This window comes from Ovis aries, chromosome 12 (genome assembly GCF_016772045.2).
Source record: "Ovis aries strain OAR_USU_Benz2616 breed Rambouillet chromosome 12, ARS-UI_Ramb_v3.0, whole genome shotgun sequence".
In the NCBI taxonomy this organism is placed as follows: domain Eukaryota; kingdom Metazoa; phylum Chordata; class Mammalia; order Artiodactyla; family Bovidae; genus Ovis; species Ovis aries.
Genome location: NC_056065.1, coordinates 47979091 through 47995502, shown reverse-complemented (window position 1 = coordinate 47995502; position 16412 = coordinate 47979091). Strand labels below are relative to the sequence as shown.

Below are 16412 nucleotides of genomic sequence, written 5' to 3'. Positions count from 1 at the left end.
TTAGTTTCTATGCACTTAAAAACGTTCTGAGACGAGGGTTTGCTTAAGGGTGCTGAAGGGGTCCTTGGAGCAGAACTGGTCGGGAGACCCCCAGGCTCACCTGGTCGAGCAACCTCATCAAGGATTATTCTGGCTCCTGAAGGGCCTCCCTGGTGCAGCACTCCCACTTTATCCCGCTAGGTGGCAGCAGTGAAGTCACCGCTTCTCTCCAGGCCTCAGGGGCCCAGTCCATAGTTCCAGGACCTCCCTTTGGGATCTGTCCACCCCCTTAAACGCTCAAGCAGAGAGAGGACTCCAGGTGAAGACCCGCCAGGGGTGGTCAGGTAGGTGAAATGCTGATTCAGCCTGCCGCTTCTTCGGACAATAATAGTGAAACAGTGTGAGGCAACCTCATTTAACCCCCACAGAAATCTCTGTGGAAGGGAATATGGAACCCATTTCACAGATGCGAAAACTGAGGACCCAAAGAGGTTGATAATGTGCCCAGGATCCCACAGAGAGTAGACAGTGGCACCTGGGCTACCTGCGTCAAAGACTTAGGGTGATCTGGCCACCACACCACCCTGTCCCCTGCCCTCTCCTCTAGGACCTTCTCAGGGAGGCAAGTCACCCCCTTCTGTCCTCCTGCCTGGGCAGAGAAGACCCTTATGACTTTCAAAGTCCTGGAGGCTCAGGGATGAAGTTGCCTGCCTGGGAGTCCACAGTTCCAGGGACAAGCACCGGGCCTGGCTCCACCCCACAACCATCTGCCCCCTCCCAGGGAGGCCTCTCTTGATAGAGGGGGTCTCTCCCGCGGGGCTGGGGTTACAGAGCTTCACTGGGAGAGGCACCTGCATAGACCACTGGTGCCTGCCCCTCCCTGGACCCCCGCATCCACACTTGCCACACAGGAGCTTCACTAGCTGATTTATAAGGCCTGGTTTGTGCACCTCGGGCCGCTGAGAGTTGGAAGCAGGGCTTTGTCGCGGCTGCTCACGCTCACGGAGTCGGCCTTCAGCGCGGAGTTTCCCCCGAGTCTCTTCCCGGTGTGAGGGACCCCGCCGCGGGCCCCTTCGCCTTTAGTCAAGGCCTTGCAAGGACAACCTAACCAGGTAGGCACGGGAACTCCAGGAACCGACAGTCCGGGACGCCGGGGTCCTGGAACTCTCCGGGGTCCTCCTTCTTCAGGGCTGGCCGAGCAGCAGCTGCAGTCGGGCGATCGGGCGCAGCCAGACTCCCAGTCCGGGGGGCGGTTGAGGTTTTGGGGTTCGGGACGGGACGGGACCGGTGAGGGGACAGAAGATGGTGGAGCTCTGACCAGGGACGCAGAAACTTCTCTCCTCGGAGCCGAGACAGGGGTCCAGGCCGCGGGGAGAGACGAGTGCCTAGTAGCGGACCCTCCCACCTTCCTGACTCCAGCGGCCGCTTCAGCGCACCTCTCTGCCTGGAGGAAACTTTTCTCCCAGTCCCCGCCCCAGGCGCCCCCAGAGTACTTCCTCGGGAACGTCCCCTCCCCCAAACCAGCTCTCCCGGGGCACTGGGCGCACCGGTAACCGGGTCAGAACCTCGAACCGCTTCGCGTGCCATCCGGTTACCGTGGCAACACCATCCGGCGGCGCCCGGCGGTCCAATCCGAGCCCGCGGCCTCTCTCGAGCTTTTCCCAAGGTGGGGACCGGGACGAGGCCAGAGCTGGGGAAGGGGCGGCCGGGGCCCCGCCTGCAGTGTCTCCGGGGCCGGCACAGCCCCGCGCGGAGAGGTGGGCCACCGCGAGGCGGGGCGGGCGGCAACCGGCAGCCGGGGCCGGGCAGGGGGCTCGGGCTTCAGTTCGAGGGGCGGGGGAGCGGGTGACGTGAGCCGGGCCGGGCGGGCGGAGTTGGGGCCCGCTCGGGGAGGCGGGGGCGAGCGCGCGGAGAGGCAGACGCGCGGAAGGAGGCGGCCGAGCGGCGCTGGCGGCTCTGCGGCGGGCGCGGTGGGCGCGGGCGGCGGGGCTCCGGGATCCCCGCGCGCCTCCTCGGCGCGGCGCCGCCGCCGCGCGTCCCCACGCCCCGCGCTCCACGGCGCCCTCGCCCCGCGCACCTCCCCCGCCCGCCTCCTGCCGGCCTCCGGCGCCGCGTCCGTCTGCGGAGCGAGCGCTCAGACGGAGCCCCCGGCCAACTTGAGCGGCGCCGAGCGGCGGCTGGAGTCCCCGGCAGAGGCCCCCAAGTCGGCGGCACGCGCAGGGGAGACGCGTCCGCCAGCGTCGTCGCCGCCCGCACCCCCGGACCTCGCCGCCCCCTCGGCGCGGGGCTCTGGCCGGATCGAGAACCGCGCCGCGAGACACGCACTGTGCGCGGCGGCACCGCCCGCCTCCCTCTTCGCGGCTCCGGAGGACGAAGCCGCCGCTCCCCGATCCTCGCCGCGCGGCCGCGGCGCCGGAGTGCGCCCCTCCCGGGCCGGCAGCCGGCTCCCTCACCTCACCGCTGCCTTCTCCGGGTCACTCCCGGAGGGGGTCGCGAGCCCTGCACCCGGGCTCAAGGATGTGCGCCCCCGCGGGCCGCCCCGCCTGAACCATGCGCCCCAACGGCGGCGGCGCGCCGGCCGGCATGGAGCCCCGCGCGGCCGCGCTCTGACTCGCTCTGCGCCCCGCGGCCGGCGGGCGGCGGGCGGCGGGCAGCGGGCGGCGGCGGACCGAGAGCCGGAGACCGGCGCCGCGGGACGGAAGCGAGCGGGCGCGGGCGCCGCGCAGATGGCCGGGGCGAGCGAGATCTGAGGCTCTGCTCCCCGAAACGTGACCATGTGGATTCAACAGCTTTTAGGACTCAGGTGAGCGACCCGGCCAGCGCCGGGGTGCGTGTGGGCGCGCGGGTGCGTGGGTACCGAGCTGGGCTGAAGCGGCGCTTTCCTCTGTGTTGCGAATAAAGCGAACCCCTCTCTGCTCCTGCGAGAGGCCAGCCAGTGTCCCGGGATCCGGGTCGGGCCGCCGCTCCGGAGCTTGGAGCCCCGGAACCGGCTGTCCCGGGTTCCGCGTGTCCGGGTCGGGGCGCCCGCCCCATTTCTCCCGGTTCTGGGGCCGGCCGGGCGCGCCCGCGGCTCCAGGCGCCAGCAGCGCAGTGTCCTGGCCGGCCGCCCCGGCGCGCCGCCTCTTCGGGGCCCAGGGGAGGCGCGGGCCGCTGGGCGCGGCGGGCTGTGAACCCAGGGCGGGGACCGGGGCTGCCAGGGAAAGCCAGGGGCTCCAGGTCTGGCGAGAGCTCGGCCGGCGGAGTTAGAAGAAACCGAATCCTGACAGCCACGCCGCCCCTCTTTTCCCCTTCCTCGGGGCCCCGGGGCTGAGCAGGGGCCTCCTGGGCTCCCAGCTGCCGATCCAGATGTTTGCCGGTGACCTCCGGGCCCGACGGGCGCGCACAGCTGGCGGGCAGCTGGGGCGGGAGACGTTGAGGCGCTGGGGGAGCGCGGGAGGGCACCCTTTCTCCCCTACGGGCAAACACCCTCCAGGAACGCCCCGGGGTTTGCCTTTGTCCCGGACTCCAGGGCCGTTTGAAACCGGGAGTTCGAGCTCGATGCCCCCAGCAGGGGTACCCAAGAAGACCCTTTGGTGCAAACTTTGTTCGCCTGCCACGGCTCTCTGGTTTTAGCCCTGCTAGGAGCCAGTCGGACACACTTGTCCCCTTGGCTGGGCAGACGGCCTCCGATCAGTCGCCCTCCCGCCGGGGTCTCGGCGGAGCTGTTGCGTGTGGGTCCCAGGTTGCATCGGAGAACTGGAAGGACGCAGGCGGAGACTGCGAAAGCCAGCGTGCGGTTCTCGAGTCTGTCCACTGGGATGCACTGCACTCCCGCTTTGGGGAGAAAGGGGCCCGGTCGTCGCCGGAGCCTGTGCCTGAGCCTTCCCCACCACCAGCCGATAAAAGCTGGGGGAAGCGAGCTGAGGGGGGAATCGAGTGCGCGTCCTGATTTTGATAAACTGGGAGACGACGGAGCCTGCAAGGCGTCTCCTAGCTACCCTTGATTTATGAGATGATTCCCCAGTCCCGGGGCAAAGCCTGTTGGAAATATCTAGTGAGAATTGTCCAGTGTTATCTTTGGCCTTTTTCTTGAAAGCGGCGTTCCTTGTCTGGGTGGCCGGGTCGTGTTCGGCGGCCTGGGCTTTAATAGGTTAATACTGAAGCGGGTTGCGCTGGATATTGGCTCAGCCTGAATCGATGTCCTGTACTCAGACTAGATAAGGTTTAGGCTCAGCCGCTCTGGGACACAGACTCAATGGAGCGTCAGGGCAGCTCTGCCCGAGTGACCCCTTCCAGGTGCCCTCGCCTCTGCCTGCCGGGTTTCAGCCAGACTCCAGAGCCTTCCGAAAGATAAAGGGGTTCCCCCTCTTTGGGAGAGGGTGCTCCTTCAGCTCCTAGACACCTCCCCAGCTGCTGTCTGGCACGGCCTTCCTGATTGACTGCCGGCAAGTTATTTGAACCGACATCTTTCTTTATTACTAACTTGCTAGATTGAAAGATTAGTATATTTTGATAAAGAGAAAAGTGAATAAATATTACGGGAAAAAAGAATCTCTCTGGTGGTTCAGAATTCACTAAAACAGTTCATCTAACGCATCCCTGAGTGAGGTCTACTTGGGCTTTTGCTTTAGGAAATAGTTCTGTTGCTGATTTTGAAGTTTGACCTTTTGTTTTTTTCCCTTCAGTGTTAGCACAAGAGATTTTCTGTAAATGTGCCTCTGAGGACGGGCTGTCACCTTTCGGTGAGGCTGGCAGGAGAGAGCTCTGTCATGTCTGAGAGCCATCCCCTGGCCGGCTGGCCAGAAGAAGGGGCCGTGCTTGGAAGGTCTGTGTTTCTGCATCTCACCAGGCACAGCGAAACAGTCACTAAAAGCCAGGAATGGCTTGCCTGGGACCTGCTAATGCGTTTTTCCTTGAAGGCAGTCCATTTCCTCTGCTCCCGAGTCCTTCCATGGCTCCCCCAGGTGAGCACCGGGCATTGTGCTGCCCGGCTTCCAGCCTGGTTAGGTCAGGCAAGCATAAGACATGGGGCCCAGGTGACAGCAGATGGCTCTGGGCGCGACCTGAGTGAAGACTCTCAGCTCTGGCTTGCGAGACAAAGTCTGGGCTAGGATTTCTGCTTCTGCTTTGGAAAGGAGCTGTGCGTGGTGCCTTTTCTTCCGAGGAGGAGGAGGAGGAGGAACAGATTGAGTGTTTTGGAGCTGTTTTTATGCCTTTTTGGTGGTGGTTGTAGCAGAGCTCCAAAGATACCTTCCATCCGTGCAGATAAAGGTATCTTTTGAAGGTGGCCTCAGAGCCCTGCCAGCTGCGTCCGAGCTCGATCTGGGAGCAGCTTGAAGGGGATGCTTACTCAGCAAGCGGCACAGATTTTAGAGTTTGGCCGCCTGCTTGTGAGTGGCCTCTGAGGCCACAGCCCTCCACGTAGCAGCTTTCTCAGGGCTTGGAGCCTGCCAAGCACTTGCCAGGTGTCCTCAGGGGCACAGTGGCTAGCCAGCAGCAGGCTCCTTGCAGGCCTGGTTCCTGTCCTTCTATCTGTTCTTCCAGCCTAATGTTCTGTTGGCCCTTCTGTTCCGGAGGCCCCGGGTGTGCCTGCGGTGGGGGAGGGTCTGTAGCAATTTAAGATGACTCTTCTTTCATGGGGGTTCACACAGGTCCCCACTGGCCACACGGTACCATGCTTGGGCCTCTGTGCACAGTCCCAGTGGTTTGGTTGTCCCCATCGCTGCCTGTAAAGTCCTCTAGCAGCTGGGGCCCTGCAGCTGGGCTTTAGAGGACCAGGTCAGAGGCTCTGTCCACAGACGTCATCCTCCTGGTCAGTCTTGGTTCTCACTCACTTCCAGCTGCTGGCACCAAATTGATTACCACTGGAGCCCCTCGAGTGTCAGTGGCTGTGACACTCATCCAGGACAATATTGCTGGAATAAATCATCATTTCAGGAGACAGTTCACATCTTTTCTGCCACGTGGGTGCATCTCCCCTCACCGCTCAAAGCTCCCCCACTCCCCAGGGAACACACTGTCCACGAAGAGCAGGGGGCAGTAGGCTCCTCCCAGCCTGTTGATTGATTTATTCTTTGGTTGATTTATTCTAATCACCTGCTTCTTTTTCTTCTGTGCATCAAAGAGGCCAGTAAGTGGGGAGCAGGGCACAAGCTGAGACAGCTCCTCGCCTCCCTGAGATGTCTGTCTCCCAGTCCCTGGAGAAAGAGCCGCCTTCTTCCCCGTGCAGCCTGCATCCTCCTAGCCGGGTCGCTCAGAGGGAACAGTGGTATCCCACCCGCCTTGTGGTCCCCAGCCCCAACACGGACACCATCAAGGTGTTTGGCAGGTGTGGGCTGGGTGTGCTTCTTGAGTTCTTCGCCCCTCAGACATTGTGTGGGGAGATCACAGGGTGCACAGAGCACGCGGGGCAAGGCTGCACCCTGGGTTGTGATGAAGTGGGTGGACACCAAGCCCCAACCCGGCCGACCACTGCCCAGCCTCCCGGAGGCCCGGGCTCCTGTCTGGGGTTACGTAAGAGTCATCTGCTTTCCAAACGTAGTTGCCAAGTTTTCTTCAAAGGGCTACAACTCAGTAGAGACCAAATTGATGTAGAGATTAGCTTGGAAAGCCAAATATATCCTTGATCTAGATTTTCACGTTTGAAGTCTGGCTCGAGAGGGTTTCTCCTGCCTGATGCCAGTCAGCCAGGAGGGGGAGGCAGGAGGAGGACTCGTTGGGGCTACAGCAAACAGACCCTGTGGCCCCAGACTCCACTCTCTCTCAAGACCCCCCTTCCAGGAATTCAGAGGAGCTGGTGCGTCAGGAGGCCATCCAGCGGGGAGTGGTGGTTACGTAACTCAGATTAACTCAGTTCATAGAAAGTCGGAGGATGCAGTGTTCCCATGTTGGAGCTCTGGGAGCCCTTGGGTCCTGGCTCCCCCGGTGGCCATTCATATAGAGCCTGGATTGTTTCTGGCTGCTTGGAGGAGGCTGCTCTGGCTCCTTGTTGGGAACAGCACTCTCTACCAGCAATGAGCCAGGCACAGTAGGGTACTTCTTCAGGGCCTCTTCCAAAGCCCCTTCCAGAAGAGCATGCAGGATCCATCCCCTACTGCTGGTGGTGGTGGGTGGGGGTAGTGAGCTGGATTGTCTCCTAGCAACCTCTGGACCAGCAGAGTTAATTGGGATGTCCCAGCAGGTGCAGGGAAGTAGCCAGGTGATGAGTGATGTTTCTCTGAGGGTGCTAAGAGGCTAGAAGCCCCCCGTTCATCTATGGGCATCTTCATAGTAGATAAATACCTCCAGCATGATCCAAAGAGAGCTCGGGTGGAGGACAGTGGGAATGATGGCATCTGTTTTGCCCTCGTTGGTCCTGACCCACTGACCTAGGCACCATCAGAGTGTCATGTGCTGGCAAAGAACAGGGTCCTGCTGCTGTACCATGGGAGACTAGGGGATCAGGGGGTCAGGGGTGGGAATCAGGGGGCGGGGGGATCAGGGGGCTGGTGGAGGGTTGGGGGGCTAGGCTGGAGGGACTGGGGATTATATTTGCGTCTCCATCCCATACGTGCACTCTGAAATAAGCTATTACCTTTATTTCTCCCCTCCCGCCAAGACAAGGTGGGTGGCAGCCGTGCTGGGTGCATCTGTGCGTCAGCCTTCTGCATACGCCGCTCACGCGCTGGTTCTGTCCACTCACCAGGGTTTTGGTCATTTGGTGCATGGTCTCTTGGGTGGTCAGCCAGCAGAGCCCACTGCCTCTGCCCTCTTGCCGTTTTCAGCCCAGATGGGCAGGGGCCTGGACTCTGTGTCTGCTGAGACCTCCTGCCTGACTCCCCAGCAAGTCAGTGCTTGGGCCCTGTGTGTGACCTCAGGGGTTTCAGCTGGCACTGGAGACTCGGGGATACTGGTGCACCTGCGCTCAGGCTTCCTGGTTGATGCTGGAGAGGAGCCCTGGTCTCTGGACTGTGAGTGATGAGGGCAAGGGCCGTCTCATCCTTCAGCACCTCTAGAGAAGAGTGCTGCTGCTGCGCAGATGCTTAGGAGCTCTCTGCAAATGAGTAAACATATCCACTTGGCACAGTGCCCATGCTTTTTCCAAGTGTTGCCCTTGTAGTTACTTGGTCTTGACTCTAAGCTAAGATCCAGGAAAGAAATGCACAGCCAGAGCCAGGTTTAGGTTGAGACTCTTTCTGCCCCCCCACAGACAGAGACCTTCTTCAACCCTACTTACTGGTGCTCACAATTCCACCATTAGAGATTCATTCCTTTGGCTTGAAACTTCATCACAATTGGAATGCAGGCATGTTCAGGAAAAACTATCTGAGCTACTGATCTGATAATAACTGAAAGCACTCAGTGGGATAGTTTTGAGTTACTATCAGTTCAGTAGGAGTGAGAGCATCCAATTTTTAACTTTCTGAGAGGAAAGGTGAGTGTAGAAGAAAAGAGAACATGAAGGCAGGTGGCACAGGTCTGGCAGTGGGGGCTAAGGTACCACCAAGGGAGGCCTGAGAGGCTGGGGCATAAGTTGAGGGCAAAAAGCAAGCTCACTGGCCTTCCATGGGCTGAGGTCTCCCCTCCCCTGGTCTGTCTTGGGGGAATAGGGACAGTTAATGTGCCTACTAGGGATTAGTGGAAGACAGGGCCAATGCATCTGAAAGAGAATATTCTGGTCAGTATAGGAGTGCAGGTGGGCAGCTGGAAGATGTTGAGGAATGTTAGTAACACATAGGCACCTTAAGCCATGTCTGTTCTTGTCTTAAATGTGAGCTGTGGAATTTGTACTGTATTTGGATAAAATATGCATGCTTTTTTTAAAAATTGAAGTATAATTTTCATAAACATTATATTAATTTCAGGTGTACAACATAATGATTCCATACTTGGATACCTGTGAAATGAGCAACACAGGAAATCTAGTTAAGATTTGTCACCATACATAGTTACAGAATTTTTTTCTTATGGTAAGAACTTTGAGGAGGGGGATAAATTAAGAGGTTGGGATTAACATATATGCACTACTATATAGAAACTAGATAATCAACAAGGCCCTGCTGTATAGCACAGGGAACTATACTCAGTGTTTTGTATTAACCTGTAAGGGAAAAGAATCTGAAGAAGGATATAAACAGATAGATAGTTGTTGTTTAGATAAAAACTCAGTCATGTCCGACTCTTTTGTGACCCTGTAGACTGCAGTCTGCCAGGCTCCTCTGTTCATGGGATTTCCCAGACAAGCATACTGGAGTAGGTTGCTGTTTTCCTTCTCCAGGGGATCTTCCTGACCCTGGGATCTCACCCATTTAGGCTGCATTAGTAGATGGATTCTTTACCACAGAGGTATTGGGGAAGCTTCATAGATGGAGCTTTATACATATATATCTTTGCTGTATACCCGAAACTAACAAGACAGGGTAAATCCACTATAATTCAACTTTAAAAAGAAATTAAAAAACAAAACAAAAAAGAACCTTTAGGATCTATTCTCTCAACAACTTTCAAATATGTGATTCAGAGAACAGGCTGGTGGTTGCCAGAGATGGGGGGTGAAGGGTGGGGAGTGGGTGAAAGGGTGGACGGGTCAAAAGGTGCAAATTCCAAGAATGAAATAAGTCCCGGGTGTGTCATGTGCAGCTTGACACTGTAGTTCAGGAGAGATATCTGCTGTAAATGTCTGTACAGCACAGAAAGATGTCCTGATCCCTGTCTCCACTTATCTCTCTCATTGGGCTTGCTCCTCAGCTCCTGAGTGCTGGGGCATGCCCCACCCTGAGCAGATGCCGAGCAGACCCAGAAATGAGTGGATTTCTCCTCTTCGAGACTCCTCACTCCAATAACGGGGGCAGGCAAATGAGGGTAAAACACCCTTATTGGGGTGAAGAGGAGCACTGTCCAATAGAAATATAACGCGGGCTACACTGGTATTTTGAAATTTTTCAGTAACCACATTAAAAGAAAAATGTAACAAGTGAAATCAGCTTGAATGATATATTTAATTTTTCAGTATATGCAAAATAGCATTTCCACGTGTCATCAGTCTAAAATAGGATTAATGAGGATTCCTGTTACATTCTTCCCCTGCTCTGAGGCTTGGAGATCAGGAGTGCAGTTTGCTTTCATCTCTCCCTCTGGACTTGCTGCATTTGGGGGCTCATATCGGACACTTCCGTATGGAAACTCAGAAGTGAGAAAAGCAAGTGTTTGGAGACTGCCACCTCCCCAGCCAGTGTGTCATGCTGGCACCGTTGCTCCATTAGTGAGAGCTCCGAGGAGGGCCAGTCTGGCCAGCAGCCCTCCTGATTCAACAGCGGGCATTTGCTGATGCCAGCTCTATGCCGGGTCGGTGCCAGGGCCAGAGGCAGAAGGATGAGCTGGGGTGGGGGGCATTGGCTGCTGCCATTAGGGGTCCTCGGCTTGGAGAGGGGGGTGGGCTGTGCTAGCATGTCCTGTCCTCCATACCTACCATACCATCAGGGGCCCCCCACCAAGGGACCCCCACCAAGGGCCCCCCAAGCTGTAATAAAACATTTTTGGGGCCCTGAAGAGGGGATGGCAGAGCTGTTCCTTTGTAACAGAGGTGTCAGAGGCCAGGGTCAGCTGATGCAGAGGGAAAAAGCCAATGAAAGAGCCTAGTGAACACAGAAGCTGTGTTGCCCACCAGAAAGGAGCGCTGACCCCCAGGATGAACAACCACAATCAGAACCTGGCTTCTGACAAATGCTCAGAGAGACAATAGACCCCAAGGGGCTGGTGGGCAGCTGATCAAAGCTGCACAGGTACAAGGGGGCTCTTGAGCAGATTTGGGGGCAGTGTCCTTGCAGTGACCAGCCCACCCTGTGCCTTCAGGAAACACTGATGGGGATCTCACTAAGTGCAAGACCTTGGCTCTGGGCACACTTCTGGGCAGTGGGGTGTGATCTGTGAGGGGACTGCACTTTGCTGAGGTGCCCTGAGTTACCTGTTCTTGAGTGTTAAAGAATTTGTACTGTGGAGCAAGTCCACAGTATGGGAGTCTGTCTGTATTAAATGGTAAACTCTTTGAGCTCTGAGAAAAGTCTCTTTTTGATATCATTTAAATCTTTTTGAATGTACTGACTCAGTTAAGCAGGGCACAGATTCACTGTTGTTCAGTTGCTAAGTTTTGTCCTACTCTGTGTGACCCCATAGCCTGCAGCACACCAGGCTCCTCTGTCCTCCACTGTCACCTGGAGTTTGCTCAGATTCATGTCCATTGAGTCAGTGATGCTCTCCCACTATCTCATCGTCTGCCACCCGCTTCTCATTTTGCTTTCAATCTTTCCCAGCATCAGGGTCTTTTCCAGTGAGTTAGCTGTTTACATCAGGTGGCCAAAGTATTGGAGCTTTAACTTCAGCATCAGTCCTTCCAATGACTATCCATGGTTGATTTCCTTTAGGATTGACTGGTTGAATCTTGCTCTCCAAGGGACTCTCAAGGGTCTTCTCCAGCACCACAATTCAAAAGCATCACTTCTTCATCACTCAGCCTTTTCTATGTTCCACCTCTCACATCCGTACATGACTACTGGAAAAATCATAGCTTTGACTATATGGACCTTTGTTGGCTAAGTAATGTCTCTGCTTTTTAATATTGTGTCTAGGTTTTTTATAGCTTTCCTTCCAAGGAACAATCATATTTAATTTCATGAATGCATTCACTGTCCATAGTGATTTTGGAGCTCAAGAAAGTAAAATCTGTCACTGTTTGCACTTTTTCCTCTTCTATTTGCCATGAAATAATTGTAAAATCCCTAAATTCAAACTTAGGGAACTTTGGGGCAACTTAGATGACGATTAAGTGGCTTCTTGTGCCCGAATCCAATGATGCAGCCTTTTCAAATGGATCTATAGGCTCTACCAGCTGTTGTGAAGATTCCAGCAAAAGAAGGGTGAGGAAGGAGTAGTCATCAGTGTCTGTAGAAGAGGGATCTCAGGAGTTCAGTATTGATTGATGGACCTCAGTATATCAGGGCCCTGTGCAGAATTTTCATGCTATTTCATGGAATCCCTGGTCCTGAAAAAAGAACATGTAGGTTGGAGGAAGGGAAGGTCTCATGGAGAAGTTCTGACAGCCGGAAAGTGTTATTAAAAAGCTATCATTCTCAATTCTTTAGATCAATATAATTTATGAAAATAGACCAAGAAAATCCTTAACAGAGTATTAAGAAATAGGTAAACTTAGCAACATGGAAAAGAAGCATATGGGGGCTTTCAAGGTGGCTCAGTGGTAAAGAATCCGCCTGCCAGTGCAGGAGATGCAGGTTTGATCCCTGAATCAGGAAAATCCCCAGGAGATGGAAATAGCAACCCACTCCAGTATTCTTGCCTGGAGAATCTCTTGGACAGAGGAACCTGGTGGGCTGCAGTCCATGGACTCATAAAGAGTCAGACATGACTTAGCAACCGAGCATGCACGCAAAACAAAGTATGCACCGTGACAAAGTGAAGTTTATACCATGGATGCAAGGATGGTTCAATATTTGGAAGTCAGGTAATGTAATGTATCATAAGAAAAGGCTAAGGAAGAAAAATCGGAGGATCATATATGTTTAATAAATTCAGAACTTATCTGTGATGAGAACCTCTAGGAAAAAGGTCTAGGAGTGCATTGCCTCAACTTGATAAAGGACGTTTATAAAAACTACCACTGACTTGATAGTTAATGCTGAGAAACTGGATGTTTTTCCCCTGAGATGAGGAAAAAGTCAAGGATATGCGCTCTCACCACTGTTATTCAACACAGTGCTGGGAGTTCTAGCCAGTGTGCCACAGGAGAAAAGGAAGTAAAAGACATACAGAAAAGGAGAGATAAAACTGTTCGTATTTGTAGATGATACAATTATCTCTATAGATATGATTATCTACATAGAAAACCTCCTGTAATCTATTTTAGAAAACTCCTAAAGTTAATAAGTGAATTTAGCGAGGTTGCAGGATATGAGATAAATTTACAAAAATGAATTATATTTCTATTATCAGTGAACACACGGACACTGAAATTTAAAAATGCAAAACCGTAAGCGGTTACAGTTGCTAAAAAATGAAATATTTCAGTGCAAATCTAATAAAACCTGTTATGCTGACGCCTTGTATTCTGGGAAATACACAATGCCAGTGGAAGAGTCAAAGAAAGTCTGAATATATGAAAGACATACCAGGCTCATGTACAGGAAGACTCATCATAGTATAGGTTTGAGGATGTCACTTTTCAGATTGATGCAGAGGTTTAGCACAATTCTAATCAAAATCCCAGCAAAATATTTTAACACATAGATAATTCTAAAATTCATATAAAAAGGTAAAGGAACTAGAATAACTAAGCCAATTTTGAAAAAGAATGATAAAATAAGAGGCATCGGTCTATCTGATTATGACATTATATAACTACTGTTATTAAAACTGTGTAGTATCAGTGAAGGGTTAGATTCACAGATCAGTGAAACAGGAACAAGGAATCTAGACTCCCACAAATACACACAACTGACAGCTTTTTCAATAAATGATACAAGAACAAAAGGACGTTTATAGGCAAAAATAAAACCCTCACTTTATACAAAAGTAACCCTGGATACAAAGTTCTGGATCCCAGAATTAAATATAAAACATGAAAACACTAAAACTTTTAGGAAAAAAAAATCTACAAGATGTGGGGCTTCCCAAATAGTTCTTAGACTTGACAGCAAAAGCACAGTCCATAAAAGGGGAAAATGATAAACTGGACCTCATCAAAATGTTTGCATTTTCTCTGTGAAAACTTTTTAAGAGGATGAAAATATAGGCTGAAGAGTGGGAGAAAATATTTGCAAACCACACATTTGACAAGGGGCTAATATCCAAAATACAAAAAGACTCTCAAAACTCACAAAGACATCTCAAAAAAAAAAAAAAAGATACAAGCTAATTAGAAACAGGTAAAGCCATGATGGGACATTCATCAAAGAGGGTGTTTAGATGGTAAAGAAAAAAAAAAGGCATGTGAAAAGAGGGTCAACATCATTGGCTGTTAGAGAAATGCCATTAAAACTACAATGAGACTTCCTTATCTATCTACCAGAATGGCTAAAATAAAAAATACTGACACCAAATTCTGACCAGTATATGGGGACCCTGGATCACTATACACTGTTGATGGGAAGGTGAAATGTTCCAGCCAGTCCACAGAGCACTTTGGCAGTTTCTTATTAAATTAACCATGCAACTTCCTTGAAGTTGAGCATTCCACTCTTGAGCATTTAGAAAAATGAAGATTTCTGTCCACATGAGAAATTGTATATAAATGCTTATAACAACTTTATTTGTAAATAAATTCTCAAATTGGAAACAATCCAGGTGCCCTTCAGTAGGTGAATGGCTAAACATATCATGGTACCTTTACACCATGGAATACTGTTGAGCAATAAAAACGAGGAAGTGCTTAGTATGCACAGCTGCCTGCATGAACCTCCAGAGAGTTATGCTGGGTGAAAAGAGGCAACCTCAAGGGTTACACACTGTATGGTGATTCCACAGTCTTCTTGAAATGAAAACATTATAGAAATTATAGTTCTTGTAATTATAATTATAGAAACACAGTAATAATTGTCAGAGGTTAGAGAAAGAAGAGAATGGCTATAATAGGACAAACTCGGAGGCCCTCATGGTGACGGGAAGCTTTCTGGCTTGATTGCATCTGTGTCACTATGCAACTTATTTTGTTGCTGTTCAGTCACTAAGTCGTGTCTGACTCTTTGTGACCCCATAGACTGCAACACGCCAGTCTGTCTGCAACACTATCTCCCAGAGTTCGCTCCAATACATGTCCATTAAGTCAGTGATGCTATCTAACCATCTCATCCTCTGTTAGCCCCTTCTCCTTTTGCCTTCAGTCTTTCCAGCATGGGGATCTTTTCCAATTAAGTTGGCTCTTCCCATCAGGTGGCCAAAGTATTAGAGCTTCAGCTTCAGCATCGGTCCTTCCAATGAATATTCAGGACTGATTTCCTATAAGATTGACTGGTTTGATCTTGCAGTCCAAGGGACTCTCAAGCGTCTTACCAGCACCACAGTTTGAAAGTATCAGTTCTTTGGCACTCAGCCTTTTTTATGGTCGAACTCTCACATCCGTGCATGACGATTGGAAAAATCATAGCTTTGATTATATGAACCTTCATTGGCCAAATGTTCTCTCTGCTTTTTAGCACACTGTCTAGGTTTGTTGTAGCTTTCCTTCCAAGGAGCAAGCGTCTTTTAATTTCATGGCTGCATTCACCATAAGCAGTGATTTTGGAGCCCAAGAAAATAAAATCTGTCACTACGTCACTTTTCCCCTTCTATTTGTCCTGAAGTGATGGGGCCAGATGCAATAATCTTAGTTTACCCAGCTTATACATTGTATTGTAGTTTTGTAAGATGTTACTGTGGGGGAGCTGGGTAGGGGTGTGCAGTATTTCTTCCTATCATGTCTTACAACACTTGTGAATCAACTCAAAAAGCATCGTTAAAAAAACTAGTATTCTCTACCACACTGTCAAAGGCTAGCATCTGATTGTGTGTACGTGTCCCCTCTTTAGGTACCATGTATTTGAATTTAATGACAAGTCATGGGTGATGTGAAAACAGGTAAATAAAAAATTTACAAGATTTGCTATGGCACACTTTTTATCATGCTCAATACATCAGCGTGCACACTTGCAGTGCTGCTAATGTGATGATATCTGTTAGCAGTGATGGTAGTGAATGACCTGGTGCATAATTATTGGATAAGAAGAGCTGTCCGGATTCATGCATAAATCAGGTCAGCTCTGAAAATAGCGCAGGCTTTCTGGGGACAGTCCTGCTTGCCTGCCCTGGCACATAGGGTGGTATCAAGACTGTATTCCAAGGAAACACAAACAGTTGGTTTCCTGTTTTTCGATCAGTAAGACAAGAGCCTCAAGTTTGTGAAGGCACAATATTCCTTTGTATCTCTGCTGTTTTCACTTTCTTTGGTCTTTATGATAAAAGAACTGGTGTGTGTGTGTGTGTGTGTGTGTGTGTGGTATGCACACATGTGCTCTATTAATACTTGTGGAATGAAGTTGGATAATGCAGTGGGAAACTCCGTGTCAGATTTGGCTGTGAACTGCTGTGATTCCAAGAACTAGACCCTTTACTTCTCTGTTTCTCTCCTTTTCTGTCCAGCTAGGAGGCGCTGGAACACAGTGTTCCAGACCTTTCCATAACCTGGACTTTAGCAGATGACCAGCCAATCAGCACCATCTCAGTCTGTCCTCAGGATCCACGTGACAACCCTGCAAGGCAGGTGTTGCCACTCTGATTTTACAGAGGAGGAACCTGAAGTTCAGAGAGGTTAAGTGATTTGCCCAAGGTGACTCAGGTGGCTGGTGGAGGAATGTGCTCCTCCCACTGTCCTTTATGGCTCTCATGTTTTATATAAAATCTACTTTTCACTCCCTTGATTTAAGTCACATTTT

The 16412-nt window shown here is 51.7% G+C and overlaps 1 protein-coding gene across 1 annotated transcript in view; it reads left to right on the top strand.

Annotated features, from left to right (window-relative positions):
• The first annotated feature begins 2649 nt into the window (after positions 1–2649).
• Positions 2650–16412, top strand: part of AJAP1 (adherens junctions associated protein 1) — a 133164-nt gene continuing 119401 nt past the window's right edge. The window contains exon 1 of the mRNA XM_004013763.6: positions 2650–2782. Coding sequence (XP_004013812.2) covers positions 2754–2782 — 29 coding nt within the window. The 5' untranslated portion in view covers positions 2650–2753. The remainder of the gene's footprint in view (positions 2783–16412) is intronic.